This window comes from Cucurbita moschata, unplaced genomic scaffold, assembly GCF_002738365.1.
Source record: "Cucurbita moschata cultivar Rifu unplaced genomic scaffold, Cmos_1.0 Cmo_Scf00050, whole genome shotgun sequence".
Taxonomy (NCBI): Eukaryota; Viridiplantae; Streptophyta; class Magnoliopsida; order Cucurbitales; family Cucurbitaceae; genus Cucurbita; species Cucurbita moschata.
This window is the reverse complement of record NW_019268566.1, coordinates 454098-474610: the sequence shown is the minus strand read 5'-3', so window position 1 is coordinate 474610 and position 20513 is coordinate 454098. Positions and strand designations below refer to the sequence as shown.

The window sequence follows — 20513 nt, the reverse complement described above, 5'->3', positions numbered from 1 at the left end:
ATTTTCTAACAAAAAAAAAAAATTATAAAATCATTATTGTTTTCTTAAAATTCTAGAACACAACAAAATTTTTAAAGCTTTTACAACTTAATTTGAATTTTAAAAATATTTGAAAAATTAAGTAACAAAAAAAAAAAAAAAACCCTCAGTGAGTGTAACAAAAATAACTTTTTTAAAACTAAAAAAAAAAATACTTGTCATGCTTAGATTTTTGTAAAACTAAAAAAAAAAATACTTGTCAGGCTTAGAGATGTCGGGAATGAGGAGTTTTTCCAAACAAGACTGAAGATTATTGAAAGAAATAATTGTTGAATAATGTGTTATAATATTGGAATTAAAATTTTTATTGGTTAAATATTATAATGATATTTTTATTTATAATATTGTCCATTTAAAAGTTTTTTTTTTAATTTTTATTTTATAAAATGGATGAAAATATAATATTTAAAAATGTTGTTATTAAATTTATAATTTTTTTTGTAAGGGAAAGCAAAACACATGAGGAAAACGGCGGTGAATTTTAGAAGGAAAGGAAGAGTATAAATACCATTTTAATTCCGTTTTTCTCTTCGTTCTAAAACCCTAGAACCTCCCCCGCCTTCATTGCTCTCGTTCCCTTTCGTCCTCCTTTTTTCAATCGTTGCCACTCTAAACCTAGCCGCCTCTGATCTTCATCTACCATTCTTCAACCGTACCGGACGGAGTCGCACCTCAGTTCGGATCGGTTTGAGCACCAGAGTTTTGACATCTTCCACCGTTTTCCCAAGTTTCTATGGACAAGAAGGAGAAGAAGATGAAGAACAAAGCTCTTGTGGAAGCCCTACCTTTGGAGGATGCTTTTGAGCAGAAGAGTGACGAGTTGGTTCTCTCGGATAAGAAGAAGAAGAAGAGTAAGGGTGATAAAGAAAGCAAGAAGCGGAAAGCCGTAGAAGAGGCTGACGACGGGGATAGAAGCGAGACGAGCTCGGAATTAGGCGAACCTGTGAATTCGAGGTTGAAAAACGGAAAGGAGAAGAAGAGCTCGAAGAAGTCAAAGGTGGTTGAGTCTGACGAAGACGATGTGGAGAAGGAAGCTGACGACCAGAATGCTATTTCTAAGTTTCGGATTTCGGAGCCGCTGAGGGCGAGGTTGAAGGAGAAGGGAATTAGCTCCTTGTTTCCGATTCAGGCTATGACGTTCGACACCGTATATGACGGGTTTGATTTGGTTGGACGAGCCAGAACGGGACAGGTATAATTTGTTTGCTTGATTCTTTATTGTTCTTTTGGGACTGTAGATAGAAGTGTTAGGCTTTCCTCTCCAGTGTGAAGCATAGACTTGTTTTGAAGCTTGTATTTCATAAGACAATTCTTTCTTGTAATTCTTTTTTCCACCTGAAGGGTAAATCTTGCATGTTATAGCTAGTTGGTAAGTTTTTGTAGTTTATTGAAGTCTTGCAAAATTCTGAGATTGGTTTCTATTTTTTTTTTTAGTTTTTAAAATCTCTATAATAAAGTCTGCCATGTAATAAAGTCTGTTATGTATATTATCTTCATGTTTTTTTGTGCAGGGTAAAACTTTAGCTTTTGTCTTGCCCATCTTGGAGTCTATAGTAAATGGGCCTTCTAAGTCATCGAAAGTGACTGGATATGGAAGGACTCCTAGTGTTATAGTACTTTTACCGACCAGGGAATTGGCTGACCAGGTATGGTTTGGAGATTTTTGAAATTACGTTTGTTAATCTTGATTTTAGTTGATCGAAAAGCTGTGGTTTGATTAGGTGTTTGAGGACTTCAAATTTTATGGGCATGCATTAGGCTTGGAGTCTTGCTGTTTATGTGGAGGAATGCTTTATGGTCCCCAAGAAAATAAACTGAGAAGAGGTGTTGACATAGTTGTTGGAACACCTGGTCGTGTAAAGGTGGAAATTTACAGCAAATTCTTGAAGGCTTTGTTAAATGATAATAACGTTTTAGTGTTTGTTTACTGACATGTGCCTTTTTCAATTTGTGGTGTAGGATCACATTAACAGAAATAATATTGATCTGCGGTCTCTAAAGTTTAGGGTTCTTGATGAAGCTGATGAAATGTTGAGGATGGGTTTTGTCGATGATGTTGAATTTATTCTAGGTATATTATTTAGAATCTTAATTATTTCTTCCACAGCGAGACTTAAATCTATTTGGCTTCATTACTTGATATTGTGTCATTTATGTTTTACCTGTCGTTGGTTAACTTTTTTTTGGTGGATTTTTAGGTAAGGTAGAGGATGTAAACAAAGTTCAAACACTTCTTTTCAGTGCCACTTTACCAAGCTGGGTGAAAGATGTCAGTATTCCAAACATAATTATAGTTACCAAGCTCCTTAGTCTTATGCTGATAAATTGACTGGAAAATGTATTTTTCTTCCGCAATTGTTACTGATATTGTTTTGCTTTTTTAGATTGCTTCAAGGTTCCTTAAAGCGAACAAGAAAACTGTAGATCTTGTGGGCAATGAGAAAATGAAGGCCAGTAATGATGTTAGGCATATTGTTATTCCTTGCTCTGATTCAGAAAGGTCTCGGCTTATTCCAGATATCATTCGATGCTATAGCAGGTTAGTAGGTCGAATGGAAAGAAGTTAGTTACTGTTGTTATTATTTTTCATCAGTGATAAATTATTGAATTGTTCTCTTTGTTTTTACTGTATGATGATATTATACTCAGTGGGGGCCGGACTATTATTTTTACGGAGACAAAGGAATCTGCATCAGAGCTTGCTGGTCTTCTTCCAGAAGCACGACCGTTACATGGAGATATACAGCAGTCTCAACGTTCGGTAATTTTATAATTATCTTTTTATATTGTTTTTCTAGGATTGATTGTGTAGTCCATCTATGATTGTTTTTTTGGGTATTGTAATGATCTTTTAGTCTGTTTATTTAATTTTATAAGGGAACCGTTCTTGGGTGGGATGGTTATAGGAAATTCTCAATAGACCCTCACGTGTTTTAACTATGTAACATCTAACAATTAAATGTTCATTTTATTTCCTTCGTATAATATTCTTGATTGTGAAGTATCCAGATTATTGGAGCCTTGCATGTGTAATGAATGTTCATTTTATTTCCTACGCGTTGCAGGTTACTCTTTCTGGGTTCAGGTCAGGCAAGTTTCTGGTATTAGTGGCCACCAATGTGGCAGCTCGTGGATTGGATATCAATGATGTTCAGCTAATTATCCAGGTTTGTGCTTTTATTTGCTAAAGTGTGCTTTTATTATTATAATTTTTTCTGTATGTCTTATTTATCTTTATTTACGAATCTGCCAGTGTGAAGCTCCAAAGGACATAGAAGCTTATATTCATCGGTCTGGAAGAACAGGAAGAGCTGGTATTTCTGAGTTCGTAAACTTTTCCCCATTGTGCATGCTTATAAATTTAACTCTTCCTAAAAAAGACTATTCTGTACTTTTTAGGAAATTCTGGAGTTGCCGTAACATTGTATGATCCAAGAAAGGCAGGAAGAATTGCCAGGATAGAAAGAGAATCTGGTGTGAAGTTTGAGCACTTGTCTGCTCCCCAACCTATTGATATAGCCAGATCTGCTGGAGCAAGTGCTGCGGAATCAGTAACTCAAGTCGCCGATAGGTATATTTGGTTAATGTTCCCTTAGTGGGTAATTTTATTTTTGGCACTCTTTAATTTTATATATATATTGGAACAGTGTAATCCCACCTTTCAAGTCTGCCGCGGAAGAGTTAGTTAACAACTCTAGTTTGTCGTCTGTTGAGCTTCTTGCCAAGGCCCTTGCTAAGATCTCTGTGAGTTATCCTTCTTTTTTATTTTGTTTTTTTCCCCCTAAACTATGTAATCTTATAGGCTCTTGCTCGTTGTCGTCTCTTTTTCACCGACATTTGCCTAACTGCATTTTGGTGGATTGTATGAATTTCTGCAGGGATATACAGAGATAAAGAGTAGATCACTTCTGACGTCAATGGAAAACCACGTCACTTTAATTCTCGAGGCTGGAAAGCCCATCTTTTCCCCATCGTGAGCTATTTTGATTTTAGTTTTATTAATTTGTTAGACGTTTTTTTGTCTTGCATGTAAAATAGCTTTGATTTCTTCCCCTGCTCTCCGTTTCTCCTGCATTGTGACTGCTACACATCATATCATCAAACTGATGAATTTTGCTTCTTAAATTGTCCAGATTTGCCTACAGTGTTCTAAGGAGGTTTTTGCCAGAGGAGAAGGTTGAGTCAGTCAAGGGTATGACACTAACGGCCGATGGATACAGCGCTGTATTTGACGTTCAAACGGAAGATTTGGATGCATTTCTTACTGGTAAATCTTCGATTCATTTTGCGTAGCTTTTTTCCGAAGTTGTGAATGATAAATTGAACTTATTTGGGTCGTACGCCATCCAAAGCTGTTCCTTGCAATATAATTTACGGTTCTCTTTGCTTTTCTTATTCCCTCTGATTGCAGGTCAGGGCAATGCAGGCGGCGTGCGTCTAGAGGTCTTGAAAACACTGCCAAAATTGCAGGACAGAGAGCAATCACGAGGTGGAAGATTTGGTGGTGGTGGTCGTGGAGGATACGGCGGAGGTCGTGGAGGAGGATACGGTGGTAGTAGGTTTTCAGGAGGACGAGGAGGTGGTCGTGGAGGGTTTTCTGATAGAAGAAACAGTTTTTCGGGTGGAAGAGGTCGAAACTTCAGCGGTGGCAGCAACAAATGGTAAGAGGAGGGTGGTGTGTGTTATAGCATCATTCCTTATAGAAACCACAGCCTGAATTAGGAGCAGCATGCATATTCATTGGAAATTTTGTAGAAAAAGATGAGATGAGTATAATAGTGAGTGGGTGTATCGCATGAGGCCAATCTCGGCGAATATAGTTTATTTGATGATACCATCCTATTTATTATTTCCTGTTCATCCCTAGTGGGGTTTTTCCCTTTCGCCCCTATTTGGTAGACCTATGATTTTGTGGCTTCGAGAGAGACATTATTTTATACTGTGCGTAATGGGATTTGTATAATTTCTATTAATTAATTTAGCTCCATTCAAAATTACATTACTTCCATTGTTGTACGGACACGGTTTTCTCCAACTTTTTTGGGATCTTTGTTTCGAAACAAGGGTATGTTAGAGGGTTTTTAAATAATTAAAATTTTCAAACTCATTTTTTATGTTCTAATGGAATAGTGTATATTTTTTCCGTGTTTTGGGTGTAGGGTTTATTCAATCTTTCCAAAAACTCTATCTATGATTGACTAGAATTGATTTACACGATTGTACTTTGTGAGAATGAGATAATCTATTTTAAAATTTTAATTTTATAAGCATGGGAATGAAAATGAACTATAAAAAAAAAAAAAAAAAAAAAAACCGAACCTTCAATAATTTTATGTTATGCACATCTGACAAAATTGAATATAAATAGTAAACAAAATCAACATTTTCAAACGAGGAGTGGTGGGCTAGGTAGGTCTTATATATAGCTTTGAGTTATCTTGACATTAGGAATTCGAGCCTCTCTCTCATCCCACCATATTTTTTTTTTATTCTAACCGTATAAAAAATGTCCTATCAAACCTAGCAAACGATCTTTATGTATCGGTTTGATCTCTGATTTCAAATTTTGTTAACGAGACGTGGTGGCGCAGTTGGCTAGCGCGTAGGTCTTATAACTTCGAGTTATTCGGAGGTCGAGAGTATAAGCCTCTCCCACCCCACAATATGCCCTATAAAACATAACAAAAGGTTTGTATCAAGGGGTGGTGGCGCAGTTGGCTAGCGCGTAGGTTTATCCTAAGTTCGAGACTCTTTCACCCTACGAGATAAAACATGTCCTGTAAAACCTAGTAAAAGATCATTTTGTGTCGGTGTTTGGTCTCTAGGTCTCATAGCTTTGAGTTATCCTGAGGTCGATTGTGTCGGTTTGGCTCCGGAATCAGAACCTTGTTTGTTATCGAGGGGTGGTGGCGTGGTTGGCTAGGTAGGTCTCATAGCTTTGAGTTATCTTGAGGTCGAGAGTTCGAGCCTTTCTCACCCCACCATATTATTTCTTATTCAAACAGGACATATATGTCCTAACCTAGAAAAAGATCATTTTGTGTCTGTTTGGCCCTAGAATCAATACCTTGTTATCGAGGGGTGGTGACACAGTTGGCTAGTGCGTATCTCATAGCTTTGAGTTATCCTGAGGTCGAGAGTTCCAGCCTCTCTCACCCCACCATAATTTTAAAACCTAGCAAAAGATCATTTTGTGTTTAGCCTCATAGCCAAAACCTTGTTATTGAGGAGTGGTGGCGCTGTTGGCTAGCGCATAGCGCAGTTGGCTAGTGCGTAGGTCTCATAGCTTCAAGTTATCCTGAGTTCGAGCGTCTCTCACCCCACCATTTTTTTTTATTCAAATGAGATAAAACATGTCCGGTAAAACTTAACAAAAGATCATTTAGTGTCGGTGTTTGCCCTTGGAATCTAAACCTTGTTATCGAGGGGTGGTGGCGTAGTTGGCTAGTGCGTAGATGTCATAGCTTCGAGTTATCCTAAAGTTAAGAGTTTGAGCCTCTCTCACCCCAACATTTCTTTTTTTATTCAAAGAGGATAAAACATGTTCGGTAAAACCTAGAAAAAGAATGTGTTGTGTTAGTTTGGCCTCGGAATCAAAACCTTGTTATCGTGGGGTGGTGGCGCAGTTTCTAGCGCATAGGTCTCATAGCTTCGAGTTATCCTGAGGTCGAGAGTTCGAACCTGTCTCACCCCACCATATTATTTTTTATTAAACCAGGATAAAACATGTCCTGTAAAACCTAGAAAAAGATCATTTTGTGTCTGTTTGGCCCCGGAATCAAAACCTTGTTATCGAGGGGTGGTGGCGCAGTTGACTAGCGCGTAGGTCTCATAGCTTCGAGTTATCCTGAGGTCGAGAGTTCGACCCTCTCTCTCACCCCACCATATTTTTTTTTTATTCAAACAAGATAAAACATGTCGTGTAAAACCTAGCAAAAGATCATTTTGTGTCGGTTTGGTCTATGAAATTCAATCTTGTTAGGGTAGCGTGTTTGTAAAACCTAGCAAAAGATCATTTTGTGTTGGTTTGGCCTCTGAATCAAAACCTTGTTATCGAGGGGTGGTGGCACAGTTGGCTAGCGCGTAGGTCTCATAGCTTTGAGTGATCCTGAGGTCGAGAGTTCGAGCCTCTCTCACCACACCATATTATTTCTTATTCAAACAGGATAAAACATGTTTTGTAAAATCTAGAAAATGATCATTTTGTGTCGGTTTGGCCTCGGAATCAAAACCTTGTTATCGAGAGGTGGTGGCGCAGTTAGTTAGCGCGTAGGTCTCATAGCTTCGAGTTATCCTGAGGTCGAGAGTTCGAACCTCTCTCACCCCACCATATTATTTCTTATTCAAACAGGATAAAACATGTCCTCTAAAACCTAGAAAAAGATCATTTTGTGTCGGTTTGGCCCCGGAATCAAAACCTTATTATCGAGGGGTGGTGGCGTAGTTGGCAAGTGTGTAGGTCTCATAGCTTCGAGTTATCCTGAGGTCGAGAGTTCAAACCTCTCTCACCCCACCATATTATTTCTCTTTTATTCAAACAAGATAAAACATGTTCGGTAAGACCTAGCAAAAGATAATTTTGTGTCGGTTTGGCCTCGGAATCAAAACCTTGTTATCAAGGTGTGGTGATGCAGTTGGCTAGCGCGTAGGTCTCATAGCTTCGAGTTATCCTAAGGTAGGATAAAACATGTCCTCTAAAACCTAGAGTTCGAACCTCTCTCACCCCACCATATGTTTTAGGTCTCATTGCTTCGAGTTATTCTGAGGTCTAGAGTTCGAACCTCTCTCACCCCACCATATGTTTTAGGTCTCATTGCTTCGAGTTATTCTGAGGTCTAGAGTTCGAACCTCTCTCACCCCACCATATGTTTTCTTATTCAAACAGGATAAAACATGTCGTGTAAAACCCAGAAAAAGATCATTTTGTGTCGGTTTGGCCCCGGAATCAAAACCTTGTTATCGAGGGGTGGTGGCGCAGTTGGCTAGCGCGTAGGTCTCATAGCTTCGAGTTATCTTGAGGTCAAGAGTTCGAAACTCTCTCACCCCACCATATTATTTCTTATTCAAACAGAATAAAATATGTCCTCTAAAACCTAGAAAAAGATAATTTTGTGTCGGTTTGGCCTCGGAATCAAAACCTTGTTATTGAGAGGTGGTGGTGTAGTTGACTAGCGCGTAGGTCTCATTGCTTCGAGTTATTCTTAGGTCGAGAGTTCGAGCCTCTCTCACCCCACCATATTTTTCTTTCATTTAAACGAGATAAAACATGTCCTGTAAAACCCAACAAAAGATAATTTTGTGTCGGTTTGGCCTCGGAATCAAAACCTTGTTATCAAGGTGTGGTGATGCAGTTGGCTAGCGCGTAGGTCTCATAGCTTCGAGTTATCCTAAGGTAGGATAAAACATGTCCTCTAAAACCTAGAAAAAGATCATTTTGTGTCGGTTTGGCCCCGGAATCAAAACCTTGTTATCAAGGTGTGGTGATGCAGTTGGCTAGCGCGTAGGTCTCATAGCTTCGAGTTATCTTGAGGTCAAGAGTTCGAAACTCTCTCACCCCACCATATTTTTCTTTCATTTAAACGAGATAAAACATGTCCTGTAAAACCCAACAAAAGATAATTTTGTGTCGGTTTGGCCTCGGAATCAAAACCTTGTTATCAAGGTGTGGTGATGCAGTTGGCTAGCGCGTAGGTCTCATAGCTTCGAGTTATCCTAAGGTAGGATAAAACATGTCCTCTAAAACCTAGAAAAAGATCATTTTGTGTCGGTTTGGCCCCGGAATCAAAACCTTGTTACTGAGGGGTGGTAGCACAGTTGGCTAGCGCGTAGGTCTCATAGCTTCAAGTGATCCTGAGGTCGAGAGTTCGAGCCTCTCTCACCCCACCATATTTTACTTTTATTCAAACGAGATAAAACATGTCCTGCAAAACCTAGCAAAAGATAATTTTTTGTCGGTTTGGCCTTGGAATCAAAACCTTGTTATTGAGGGATGGTGGTGCGGTTGGCTAGGGCGTAGGTCTCATAGCTTTGAGTTATCTTGAGGTCGAGAGTTCAAGCCCTTCTTACCCCATCATATATTTTTTTAAAACATTTCCTGTTATCTTTTTTGTCGGTTTGGCCTCGGAATCAAAACCTTGTTATTGAGGGATGGTGGCGTGGTTGGCTAGGGCGTAGGTCTTATAGCTTTGAATTATCTTGAGGTCGAGAGTTCAAGCCCTTTTTACCCCACCATATATTTTTTTAAAACATGTCCTGTAAAATCTAGCAAAAGATCATTTTGTGTCGGTTTGGCCTTGGAATCAAAACCATGTTATTGAGGGGCGCGTAGGTCTCATAGCTTCGAGTGATCCTGAGGTCGAGAGTTCGAGCCTCTCTCACCCCACCATATTTTACTTTTATTCAAATGAGATAAAACATGTCCTGTAAAACCTAGCAAAAGATAATTTTGTGTCGGTTTGGTCTCGGAATCAAAACCTTGTTATCGAGGGATGGTGGTGCGGTTGGCTAGGGCGTAGGTCTCATAGCTTTGAGTTATCTTGAGGTTGAGAGTTCAAGCCCTTCTTACCCCACCATATCTTTTTAAAACATGTCCTATAAAACCTAGCAAAAGATCACTTTGTGTCAGTTTGGCCTCGAAATCAAAACCATGTTATTGAGGGGTGGTGGCGCAGTTGGCTAGTGCGTAGGTCTCATAGCTTCGAGTGATTCTAAGGTCGAGAGTTCGAGCCTCTCTCACCCCACCATTTTTTACTTTTATTCAAACGAGATAAAACATGTCCTGTAAAACCTAGCAAAAGATAATTTTGTGTCGGTTTGACCTCGGAATCAAAATCTTGTTATCGAGGGATGGTGGTGCGGTTGGCTAGGGCATAGGTCTCATAGCTTCGAGTTATCTTGAGGTCGAGAGTTCAAGCCCTTCTTACCCCACCATATTTTTTTAAAACATGTCCTGTAAAACCTAGCAAAAGATCATTTTGTGTCAGTTTGGCATCGAAATCAAAACCATGTTATCGAGAAGTGGTGGCGCAGTTGGCTAGTGCGTAGGTCTCATAGCTTTGAGTGATCCTAAGGTCGAGAGTTCGAGGCTCTCTCACCCCTCCATTTTTTACTTTTATTCAAACGAGATAAAACATGTCCTGTAAAACCTAGCAAAAGATAATTTTTTGTTGGTTTGGCCTCGTAATCAAAACTTTGTTATTGAGGGATGGTGGCGCCGTTGGCTAGGGCGTAGGTCTCATAGCTTCAAGTTATCTTGAGGTCGAGAGTTCAACCCTTCTTACCCCACCATATTTTTTTAAAACATGTCATGTAAAATCTAGCAAAGGATCATTTTGTGTCGGTTTGGCCTCGAAATCAAAACCATGTTATCGAGGGGTGGTGGCGCAGTTGGCTAGCGCATAGGTCTCATAGCTTTGAGTGATCCTAAGGTCGAGAGTTCGAGGCTCTCTCACCCCACCATTTTTTACTTTTATTCAAACGAGATAAAACATGTCCTGTAAAACCTAGCAAAAGATAATTTTTTGTTGGTTTGGCCTCGGAATCAAAACTTTGTTATTGAGGGATGGTGGTGCGGTTGGCTAGGGCGTAGGTCTCATAGCTTCGAGTTATCTTGAGGTCGAGAGTTCAAGCCCTTCTTACCCCACCATATTTTTTTAAAACATGTCATGTAAAATCTAGCAAAAGATCATTTTGTGTCGGTTTGACCTCGAAATCAAAACCTTGTTATTGAGGGGTGGTGGCGCAGTTGGCTAGCGCGTAGGTCTCATAGCTTCGAGTTATCCTGAGGTCGAGAGTTCGAGCCTCTCTCACCCCACCATACTTTTTTTTATTCAAACAGGATAAAACATGTCTTGTAAAACCTAGAAAAAGATCATTTTGAGTTATCCTGAGGAGAGTTCAAGCCTCTCTCACCCCACCATGTTTTTAAAACCTAGCAAAAGATCATTTTGTGTCGGTTTGGCCTCAGAATCAAAACCTTGTTATCGAGGGGTGGTGGCACTGTTGGCTAGCGCGTAGGTCTCATAGCTTTGAGTGATCTCGAGGTCGAGAGTTTGAGCCTCTCTCACCCGACCAATTTTTTTTTTTATTCAAACAGGATTAAACATGTCCCGACCATTTTTTTTATTCAAACAGGATTAAACATGTCCTGTAAAACCTAACAAAAGATCATTTTGTGTCGGTGTTTGCTCTCGAAATCAAAATCTTGTTATCGAGGGGTGGTGGCGCAGTTGGCTTGTGCGTAGGTGTCATAGCTTCGAGTTATCTTGAGGTCAAGAGTTCGAGCCTCTCTCACCCTAGCATTTCTTTTTTTATTCAAAGAGGATAAAACATGTCCAGTAAAATAGTTTGGCCTCGGAATCAAAACCTTGTTATTGAGGGGTGTGGTGACCCAGAGTTGGGTAGCGCGTAGGTCTCATAGCCTCGAGTTATCCTGAGGTCGAGAGTTCGAAGGGTGGCTCGGAATCAAAACCTTGTTATTGAGGGGTGGTGGCGCAGAGTTGGGTAACGCGTAGGTCTCATAGCCTCAAGTTATCGAGAGTTCGAACCTGTCTCACCCCACCGTATTATTTTGTTATTCAAACAGGATAAAACATGTCCTATAAAACCTAGGTAAGATCATTTTGTGTTGGTTTGGCCCCGAAATCAAAATCTTGTTATCGAGGGGTGGTGGTGTAGTTGGCTAGCGCGTAGGTCTCATAGTTTCAAGTTATCCTGAGGTCGAGAGTTCGAGCCTCTCTCACCCCACCCATCTTTTTTTATGCTAACAATATAAATCATGTCCTAGAGAACCTAGCAAAAGCTCTTTTTGTTTCGGTTTGGCTTTTGAGTTTAAATCTTCTTATCTAGGGGGTGGTGGTGCAGTTGACCGGCGCATAGGTCTTATAGCATGGAGTTAATCCTAACGTCGAGAGTACGGGCCTCTCTCTCACACCCCACCATTTTTTTTTTCTAACAACATAAAAAATGTCTATAAAACCCCACTCAATGCTTAAGCTCAAGTCAATACATAGTCTAAAGTTATGTCAAACTAAGCTTATGACGTTTTTGCTTGGAGAGTTATGTCAAACTGAGCTTATGACGTTTTTGCTTGGAGGTTTTAGTCCCTATATTTTGAGTTTGAGTTGTGCAATTAGTCAGCTAGAATTACGAGAGGGAAGAGACATATGCCTCTACTCAGTTTGTAGCTCTTCGATTTTTAGTTTTCCTCTTTAGGTAGTCAATGCCTCATCTCTATGTTCGGTTCGTAGGTCAGAACTAAGAGAGGGTTGAGACATGTGCCTCAGCTTCGTTTGTACCTCTTCGACTTCCAATTTTCCTCTTTAGGTGATGATTAGTTCTCCATCTCCATTTCGGTTTGTGGGCCAACTTATCCTAGGTTGATCCAAACCCGTGGTCCTTGAGGTTGTTTTACCCCTAACAAACGGGCGCATACATATAAATGAAAATACCAGAGTTTGAGCATGAGACTATAAATTATTTTTAGTCTTTCTTAGCCATGCATACATATAGCCTCTAGATCTCTCTCATTAAATGCCGTTTTAGTTCACTCATGTGGCTCCTCAGCGTCACATGCCAACTAACATCTACTTTAGTTCGTCTCCAAACTACATTGTATGAGAAGAGATTTTCTTATGATACCATCGGTAACATCGAAGGCCCAAGAATCATACCCGAATTTGAAATTGATATTGAATACCTTGTAGCCTTAACACTCACACTTCATGCAATCTGATCATGCTAAACTACTCATCTTAAGATGCTACAAGTCACAACGACTTGACATGCTATAAACTATGCTATCATCCAGACGTGCTCAACCATATAAGAACACAATAATTTTATAATAAGTTAAAAAAAACCATATATATACAACATAAATAAGGCATGAAACATGCTAGCACACAAACAAACAAAGTCGATCGATAGAATTATACTTATAAACGTTCTAAAGCACGCCTAAGCAACTCAGGTCAAAACTTTATTAAAAGTCTCAAACAGTGCTCGTAATGAATATTCTTACTCAAAAGAACCTTAAACCGTAATTCGAACACTCCAAGTCATGTCTCAGCCATGAAAAGAGAGTAAAGTTCTGCTGAAAACTTACCGACACAAACTTAAACCGAATTAAATGTAAATAAATAAATAAAATGGTCACTAACCAAATCTTAATTTAATTTTTAAAAATTGATTTACTATATAATAAAAAAATTTATATCATAAAAGAACATGGGGAATCATTTTAAAAGACAAACAACAAGACAAATTGCAGCAAATGTTCTTTGTATTCTACTATAATCTCACAAACTTCCATATGTTTTTTAAATTTATTATATAAAAAATATTAATAATAAATAGGAAGAATATGATATTAAGAGAAAATACTTTTCACAAAAATACAACAAAAAGACAAAGTGAAAGCTACTCTGTCACACAATATCCTCAATGCATTATTCACATTATTTTTATTTTTATTTTCTTAAATGCTTTTTTATTTTTCATTTATAATTCCAAGTGAAAATTAATTTAATATTTTATTTCACAAAATATTTAGTTTATTTGCATTATCTTAAAATGTCTTTATTTTAAAATTGGGATAAGATTCTAGAGAATTTTTTTAAAAGGAGAAAATAAATAAAGTATTATGAATAAAATATAATATCGTTATCAAATGAGCTATAATTAAGTAATCACTAGGCTTCAAAGTATCAAAATAGATCGTTTTTTAAATTGTGATTAACAAGATATGGTTTATTTTGTTTTATTATTATTTATTTCGAAATTTATATTTAATTTGGTATTTGGGTATGTCAATTATTTTTTTAAAATATATTTTTTTTTTACCATGAGAGGCACGCGTTGTCGTCTTCGATTAACTTAATTTCTACGGAAAAAAATTGTCAACTAATTTAATTGATTTATCTATATGGTTCGTTAGAAAGCTAATAATCTTGATACCGGTTCAAATTTCAATCGATGAAGATTCTACTCAACATACAAGAATTTGAAAGTACGATGATTCGAGGGTCTGAAAAACCTACTTTTAGTATGTTTTTCTCTTTTTAAGTATGCTGCTCCACGAGCAAGGAGCAAGAGAGCATAAATCAAATCTAATATCATGAATCTTCGACACGTGGTATCTTATCTTCGTATTTATAAGCTATAACTCACTTGACGTTTTCAATTTTTTTATTATAGAAAGTTAAGTTGAATTGAACTTTTAGAAAATCGAAAATTCTATTCCGTTTGCTAGTTGACATTTTTTTAGTCGGGTCAACTTGACCAATCGAAAAATAGGGTTACAAACCAATCTAACTCTACTTTACTTTTTAAAAGATTAAGATTTTTTAATGCTAATGATGCATTGTGACTCATAAATGTTAGATATTTGAACTTTATGAGAGTTTTGTTATTATTGTAATATATATTGTGAAAAGTAGGATTGTTTAAAATAATTAAAAAACAACCCGACAACCCAACTCAGCTCAAATCGAAAATAGAGGGTTGGATTGGATTGAGTTGAGTCGAGTTAGTTGTGAACTCTATCAGGTTACTCGGGTTACCAACCCAAAATTTTAGATTGGTCTCAAAGATTTTTCCAACTCAACCCAACTCGTGTACACCTTAATTGAGATAGTAATAGATCAAAATTATACAAATAGTAGACGTCAAGATAAATAACGAGCCCCTTTTTTTTAATCAACAAAAAGTAGTCCATTAACTCTCAGGATATTAATCATACGTTGAAAGGAATCGAGAAATTTTTTAAACCTATAACATAGTAATTTATCTAGAAATTACTCATTAGTATATTTGATACTTACATTATTTGATGTAACAATTATTTGGTTAGTTATTATCTAAAAAAAACCTTAAAAAACGACCAAACTGAAAACGACAAGAAAACATTAGGATTGGACAATAGACATATAAATGGTCAGATTTTTAGCTATAAGAATTCACTAAGATCCAAAAATATATTAAAAAAAAAATAATAATAATAAAACAAAAACAAAAACAAAATAAAAAACAAAACCAACTGGCTTTTCCCCCAACTTTTCCCTTGTCTTCCCATTGAAAGAAAAGGTAAAAGGATCTCTCCTCTCTCGAGTTTCCTCACCACACAACTCCTTTGAACACAGCAAGAGCCACTTAGCCTAAAGAACACGACGACGTCGACGACAACGATGACGAGGTTATAAATTTGATGGAATTATTAGGTTTGTCGAAGCCAAGCTGAAAAAACATCAAGGGTTTTCATGTCAGCTCTGTAATTGTTGAGAGTGAAGTGGTGGAGCATAGACCATGTAAAGTCTGGATAGATTCGTGGGTTCTGAGTGTCCACCAGCTCCCTTGGTGGCCTTACCACTTTATCATTTCTTGGACACAAAAAGAATGCTAACGATTTCCTTGTTGTCTCGTTGTTCACCACCGCTCTATGCAAGCAACTCTTGTATCTCCCATTTGATAGTGCCTTTTTTACCATCCAAAACAAACCCATCATTAGCCATATCATATTATAATTATTATTACTCCAAATTCATGTATTTGACACGTTTTAAACCCTAAACTACCCTTCTCGTGTCTTTTAACGATATACAGGTTCATGGTTATCAAATAATACGTCTTAAACCCTAAACTACCCCTTCCTGTGTCTTTTAACGATATACAGGTTCATGGGTATCAAAGAATACATCTAAAACCCTAAACTACCCCTTCTCGTGTCTTTTAACGATATACAGGTTCATGGGTATCAAACAATACGTCTAAAACCCTAAACTAACCTTCCCGTGTCTTTTATCCATATATAGGTTCATGGGTATCAAAGAATATGTTTTCCTGGATTACGTCTTAGTAGTTTCTTTATTCCCCATTCCCACGAAAAAAATGTTAGGAATCACGACTCTTTACAATAGTACGATATTGTCCACTTTGAGCATAATCTCTTCTAACTTTGTTTTGGGCTTCCCCAAAAGGCCTCATACCTATGCAGGTCTATTCTTTACTTATAAACCCATGATCATTTCCTAAATTAGTGAACGGGAACTCTCTCCCAACAATCTTCAACAAAAAAAACCCTTTAAGGTTTTTCTCGAAGATGTCAAACTTTTAATAGTGGTGAGGTCAAAATAGGAAAAGAAAGTGTTTTTTTTTAAAAGAAAAAGGTGAGGATTTTGATGGGTTTTGTTTGATTACCATGAAAGTGTCACCAATATTGATAACAAAAGCATCAAAGTTAGGGGCAATGAGACGCCATTGGTTGTCTACAAAAACTTGTAAGCCACCGACTTGGTCTTGGTGAAGAATGGTCAAAGACGTTGGGTCACAGTGAGGGCCAGTGCCTAAGGTCAGATGTGGCTTCTGGCATGGTGGATAGAAGTTCAGTCTCATTATTGAATCATTGTCTTTGAAGAAGTTCTTGAAGTAATCTCCTTCTACTCCAAGGCTCTTCCCTAACAGCTCCATTATCCCCAACGATAGCCCACTCATTGCTTCACAATACTCCTGATATACCCTACTGTTCCACCCAATCAAACAATCAGCCAATAACCTCTCCACCATAACTTTAACCGTATCGATTCAACTAAAAAAAGATCAAATTACGAGACCCACGATGGTTAGATAACTCAATTGGTTAAGATGTAGTGACCCAGACACTTCAAAATCATTTTAAACATAAACGATACCGTTTGAGCTAAAAGAGATCAAATTACAAGACTCACATGAGATAGATGGTTAGGTAGCTCAACTGGTGAAGACATACTGACCCAGACACTTCAAAATTATTTTAACATGAACGATACCGTTTGAGCTAGATTAAATTACGAGACCCACTTGAGATAGATGGCTAGACAGCTCAACTGGTTAAGACATACTGACCCAGGATCAAATTACAAGACCCACTTGAGATAGATGGTTAGGTAGCTCAACTGGTTAAGCTGTATTGACCCCGACACTTTAAAATCATTTTTAAACACGAATGATAACTTTAACCATATCGTTTCAACTAAAGAGGATCAAATTACGAGACCCACGTGAGACAGATGATTAGGCAGCTCAACTGGTTAAGACATACTGGTCCAAACACTTGGCACTTTAACCATTTCGTTTGAACTAAGATCAAATTACGAGACCATATGTGAAAGATGGTTAGACAGCTCAACTGATTAAGACGTACGGACCCAGACACTTCAAAATCATTCTAGAACGATATCGTTTGAGCTAGAAAAAGGAAAAGGAAGTACCTGAAGTCGACGAATTGGTCACCGAGCTTGGCGGAAAGGTAATCAAGAACAAGATTAGGGCAGGAATCATCAGCAGAGAATCGAAAGGAAAGAGTCTCTTTCCAAGGCAATTTGGAAGAGAATCGACCAGTGAAGCTGCTAGCATACCCACAGTGCTCACCGGCTTGCCTCTGAGCCCTCTGTTTCTCACAAAGCGGCAATTCAAAGAACTCGTTCATGTACTTATGAGCTTCCGCAATCAACTTGGAGTCAACCCCATGATTTACCACAAGAAAAAAACCATGTTTTTGACATGCCTCGCCGACAAGTCGGATGGCCTCCCCCACCGAATCTTTGTCCCCGGACACAAACCCCGACAAGTCGATCAATGGGACTTCCAGCTCCGGGCACTGCCCGGTCGGTTTATCCTCGTCCGGCCATATGAACTGCTTCGGAATCTTCTGTTCATGCCGGAGAACCGCCGCGTCGAACACAAGTGGAACGCCGTCGTTTCCCTCCTCCGCCATTGATGGGGGCTCTACATGCAAGGTTTAGGGGAAGAAATTACAAGAGAAGGGCTTTATAATGTTGGATTTGGCAAATGGGTGTTCACCCAATTGGAAAATTTCAATTTTTTTTAAAATAATATTGACAGGAAAGCGATTCCCAATGGAAATTTGGCAGTTCATGGTGATGAAGGGAAATCTAATGTCCCCTCTCCCTCCATATCAATTCAAAATTTTCATTTTTTATTTATTTTATGTACCTTTTGATTTATTATGTCGGATTGTTATTATTGAATAAAGGTAACTATTTTTATGTGTATTCATTACATCCCCCACTAAACCTCATCAATCAAATCTTAACTCCACTTACAAAGCCTTCGTTTCGAACCAAAGCAACTTTTTGGCACCAAACAAACCTTTCACTATGATCTTATGCTTAGATTTTTCGACGATTTAACTGTAATAGCTAGGCCCACTATTAGTAGATATTGTCTTCTTTGACCCGTTTCGTATCGCCGTCAGTTTCACGATTTTAAAACGCATCTATTAGGGTAACATTTTTATACTCTTGTAAGGAATGTTTCGTTTTTCTCTTCAATTGATGTGAGATCTCACAATTTACTCTACTTGAGAACCGAGAATGTTTGCTTAATCTACCCCACCTAAATGATGTGAAAGTTATCTATTTATAATAAAATAATTATAAGGATATGGAAAGAGTAATAAATGGAAAGAGTAATAAATGGAAAGATACCTATGGTAAGAAAACAACTATCTAGATATTTGCCTTGTAATAAAATATGAAATATGATATATATGGTAAACTATAATTTAGTACAATATCCTTAACAAGGGTCTACTGTCCTCGCTGACACACCGCCTAGTGTCTAGCTCTGATACCATTTGTAACAGCTCAAGCCCACTGCTAGCAGTTATTGTCTTCTTTGGCCTGTTACGTATTGCCTTCAACCTCACAGTTTTGAAACTCGTCTATTAGAAAGAGGTTTTCACACCCTTGTAAGGAATACGACTCCAATCGTTTATTATTAGTATTCACTTGAATTTTAGATTCTAGCTCCTATCGCTTATTATTAGTTTTTTTACCTACAATATGGTATAGAAATTTGAACATTATCTCTAGAACAAAAGAGTAGATGTTTGATCACCTAACTATATTATGAGTGAATATAGCTAACTCGATTGTGTTCGAAAATTGTAAAGGACTGTGAAGTCTAAAGACAGGTAAATAAGTCGAGATCAAGCATAATGGATGGTGGGTAAGATGCCAAGGTTGGGTTCGTTTATAAAGATTGAGCCAACGCAATGTATAGGGCACGACCAACTTCTCGAGAGATTGACCGAAGGCCAAATAGCCGACCCACGAGAGAGTCAAGGCCTTACATGACGACCTTATGAAGGGACAGCCAAGGCATTTCTAATTTAGGCACGTGAGTTATTCGCTTGGATGAGTAAGTCAAAGACGAAGCATTCGTGTTTTCAGAGAATTAGATGAGACACAATTAGTAACGTATATTTTTTAATATATTTTTTAAATATGGGATTAATTTATTTATGAATAAACTTTTGTAGATCTTATGGTAATTGTAAACCCAACCCACGATCAAATTTTAATAATTTGAGTGTTGGATCATTGAAAGCTTGGTTAGTACATGAACACTATTTTCTAAAAATAGAAACACAAACAAAAAGGAGGGTTTTAATAAATCAACTTACTTTCTAAATATAGAAAATTAATACCAAAAGGGCCATCCAACCATATGCCTATACAACTGATGTTGTCAGTCCACTTGTGACCATAATGTCCTTTAAACACCCTCCCTCAAGTAACAATTTGAACTCTTTCTCGAACAATTATGACTGATCGCTCTCATGGAGGTCGAGCTAGAAAGGTATCTAAGAGAGGAAAACTTGAAATTTTTGCCCATTTCTTAAAAACTTACTCGAAGAATTGCATGTTTTTTCTCCCTTAGTTCTCTATTGATTTTATGTCTTTACTTATAAAAACATGACATAATTTACAACTTGATGTGTTGTTGTTTGTCAACTTGAGCAAAGTACAACTGATTTAAGTATATATCTTTAACCAAAATGTTAGAGATGGAAATTCTCCGAACCCCATGTGCGATTGGACTCAAATAAAGAAAAACTAATGAGAGATGCTCACCGTTCAAAGGATGGGTTAGATTAGATTGTTTTCTATTTGTGTTAGGTTGAATTTTTAAAAAACAGACAAATTCAGGTTGATTCGCGGGTTGACATTTTTTTGGTTGGTCAACCCGACCAATCCAAAAATAGAATTACAACCCAACCTTACCCTATCCTACTTTTAAAATTAGTATGAAAATAAAAAAATATTTGACGTATGTAACCGATGTATATGATACATTGTGACTTGTGAATGTTTAATATTTGAATTTTATGAGATTTTAGTTATTAATGTAACATGTATTGTGAATAAATAGGATTTTTCAAAATAATTTTTTTAAAGAAATAACAACCCGACAACCCAACCCTACCCGATAATAGAGGGTTGGTTAGGGTCGTAAACTCAATTCGGGTTGTTTGGGTTACTAACCCAAGTAATTGAAATTTTAGATTGATCCAAAAAAATTTCCCAACTTCAATTAGATTGATCCAAAAAAATTTCCCAACTCAATTCACCCAATCCCAAAAAAAAAAAAAAAAAAAAAAAAAAAAAAAAAAAAAAAAAAAAAAAAAAAAAAAA

At 37.5% G+C, this 20513-nt stretch overlaps 2 protein-coding genes, 1 long non-coding RNA gene and 3 other non-coding genes across 7 annotated transcripts; 5 read left to right on the top strand and 1 right to left on the bottom strand.

Moving 5' to 3' along the window:
• The first annotated feature begins 563 nt into the window (after positions 1-563).
• Positions 564-5028, top strand: LOC111435671 (DEAD-box ATP-dependent RNA helicase 7-like). Its single transcript, XM_023073132.1, has 14 exons — positions 564-1231; positions 1551-1685; positions 1761-1901; positions 1999-2110; positions 2238-2308; positions 2424-2578; positions 2689-2800; positions 3105-3206; positions 3293-3353; positions 3439-3610; positions 3687-3783; positions 3918-4012; positions 4173-4306; positions 4451-5028. The coding sequence occupies exons 1-14, from the start codon at positions 773-775 to the stop codon at positions 4702-4704; spliced, it is 2100 nt and encodes a 699-aa protein (XP_022928900.1). The 5' UTR covers positions 564-772; the 3' UTR covers positions 4705-5028.
• A 695-nt stretch (positions 5029-5723) lies between these two features.
• On the top strand, positions 5724-8285 carry LOC111435679. The gene is made up of 3 exons (XR_002709107.1): positions 5724-5768; positions 5865-5890; positions 8245-8285. It is a non-coding gene; the product is annotated as an uncharacterized LOC111435679 (long non-coding RNA).
• Positions 8286-8838: 553 nt separating this feature from the next.
• On the top strand, positions 8839-8922 carry TRNAM-CAU. Its single transcript is given in 2 exon segments — positions 8839-8876; positions 8887-8922. It is a non-coding gene; the product is annotated as a tRNA-Met (tRNA).
• A 1488-nt stretch (positions 8923-10410) lies between these two features.
• On the top strand, positions 10411-10494 carry TRNAM-CAU. Its single transcript is given in 2 exon segments — positions 10411-10448; positions 10459-10494. It is a non-coding gene; the product is annotated as a tRNA-Met (tRNA).
• A 274-nt stretch (positions 10495-10768) lies between these two features.
• TRNAM-CAU lies at positions 10769-10852 on the top strand. Its single transcript is given in 2 exon segments — positions 10769-10806; positions 10817-10852. It is a non-coding gene; the product is annotated as a tRNA-Met (tRNA).
• A 4099-nt stretch (positions 10853-14951) lies between these two features.
• On the bottom strand, positions 14952-17922 carry LOC111435674 (gibberellin 20 oxidase 1-like). 2 transcript variants are annotated; one of them, XM_023073136.1, is made up of 3 exons: positions 17283-17922; positions 16234-16552; positions 14952-15511 (listed from the first exon to the last, which is right to left on the bottom strand). In XM_023073136.1, the coding sequence occupies exons 1-3, from the start codon at positions 17786-17788 to the stop codon at positions 15254-15256; spliced, it is 1083 nt and encodes a 360-aa protein (XP_022928904.1). In that variant the 5' UTR covers positions 17789-17922; the 3' UTR covers positions 14952-15253. The 2 variants fall into 2 exon arrangements, with proteins under 2 accessions (XP_022928904.1, XP_022928903.1); XM_023073135.1 differs by having other exon boundaries at positions 16234-16555; positions 17283-17912.
• Positions 17923-20513: the final 2591 nt, after the last annotated feature.

Bases quoted from the DNA above. Each gene is read 5' to 3' on its own strand.
- LOC111435671 (XM_023073132.1), top strand. From the start codon at position 773: ATGGACAAGAAGGAGAAGAAGATGAAGAACAAAGCTCTTGTGGAAGCC. The intron at 2,309-2,423 runs GTCAGTATTCCA...TTGCTTTTTTAG, and splicing joins TACCAAGCTGGGTGAAAGAT to ATTGCTTCAAGGTTCCTTAA. The intron at 3,611-3,686 runs GTATATTTGGTT...ATATTGGAACAG, and splicing joins GTAACTCAAGTCGCCGATAG to TGTAATCCCACCTTTCAAGT.
- LOC111435674 (XM_023073135.1), bottom strand. From the start codon at position 17,788: ATGGCGGAGGAGGGAAACGACGGCGTTCCACTTGTGTTCGACGCGGCG. The intron at 16,556-17,282 runs GTACTTCCTTTT...TGGGTGGAACAG, and splicing joins GACCAATTCGTCGACTTCAG to TAGGGTATATCAGGAGTATT. The intron at 15,512-16,233 runs GTAATCAAACAA...ATGGTAAAAAAG, and splicing joins ATATTGGTGACACTTTCATG to GCACTATCAAATGGGAGATA.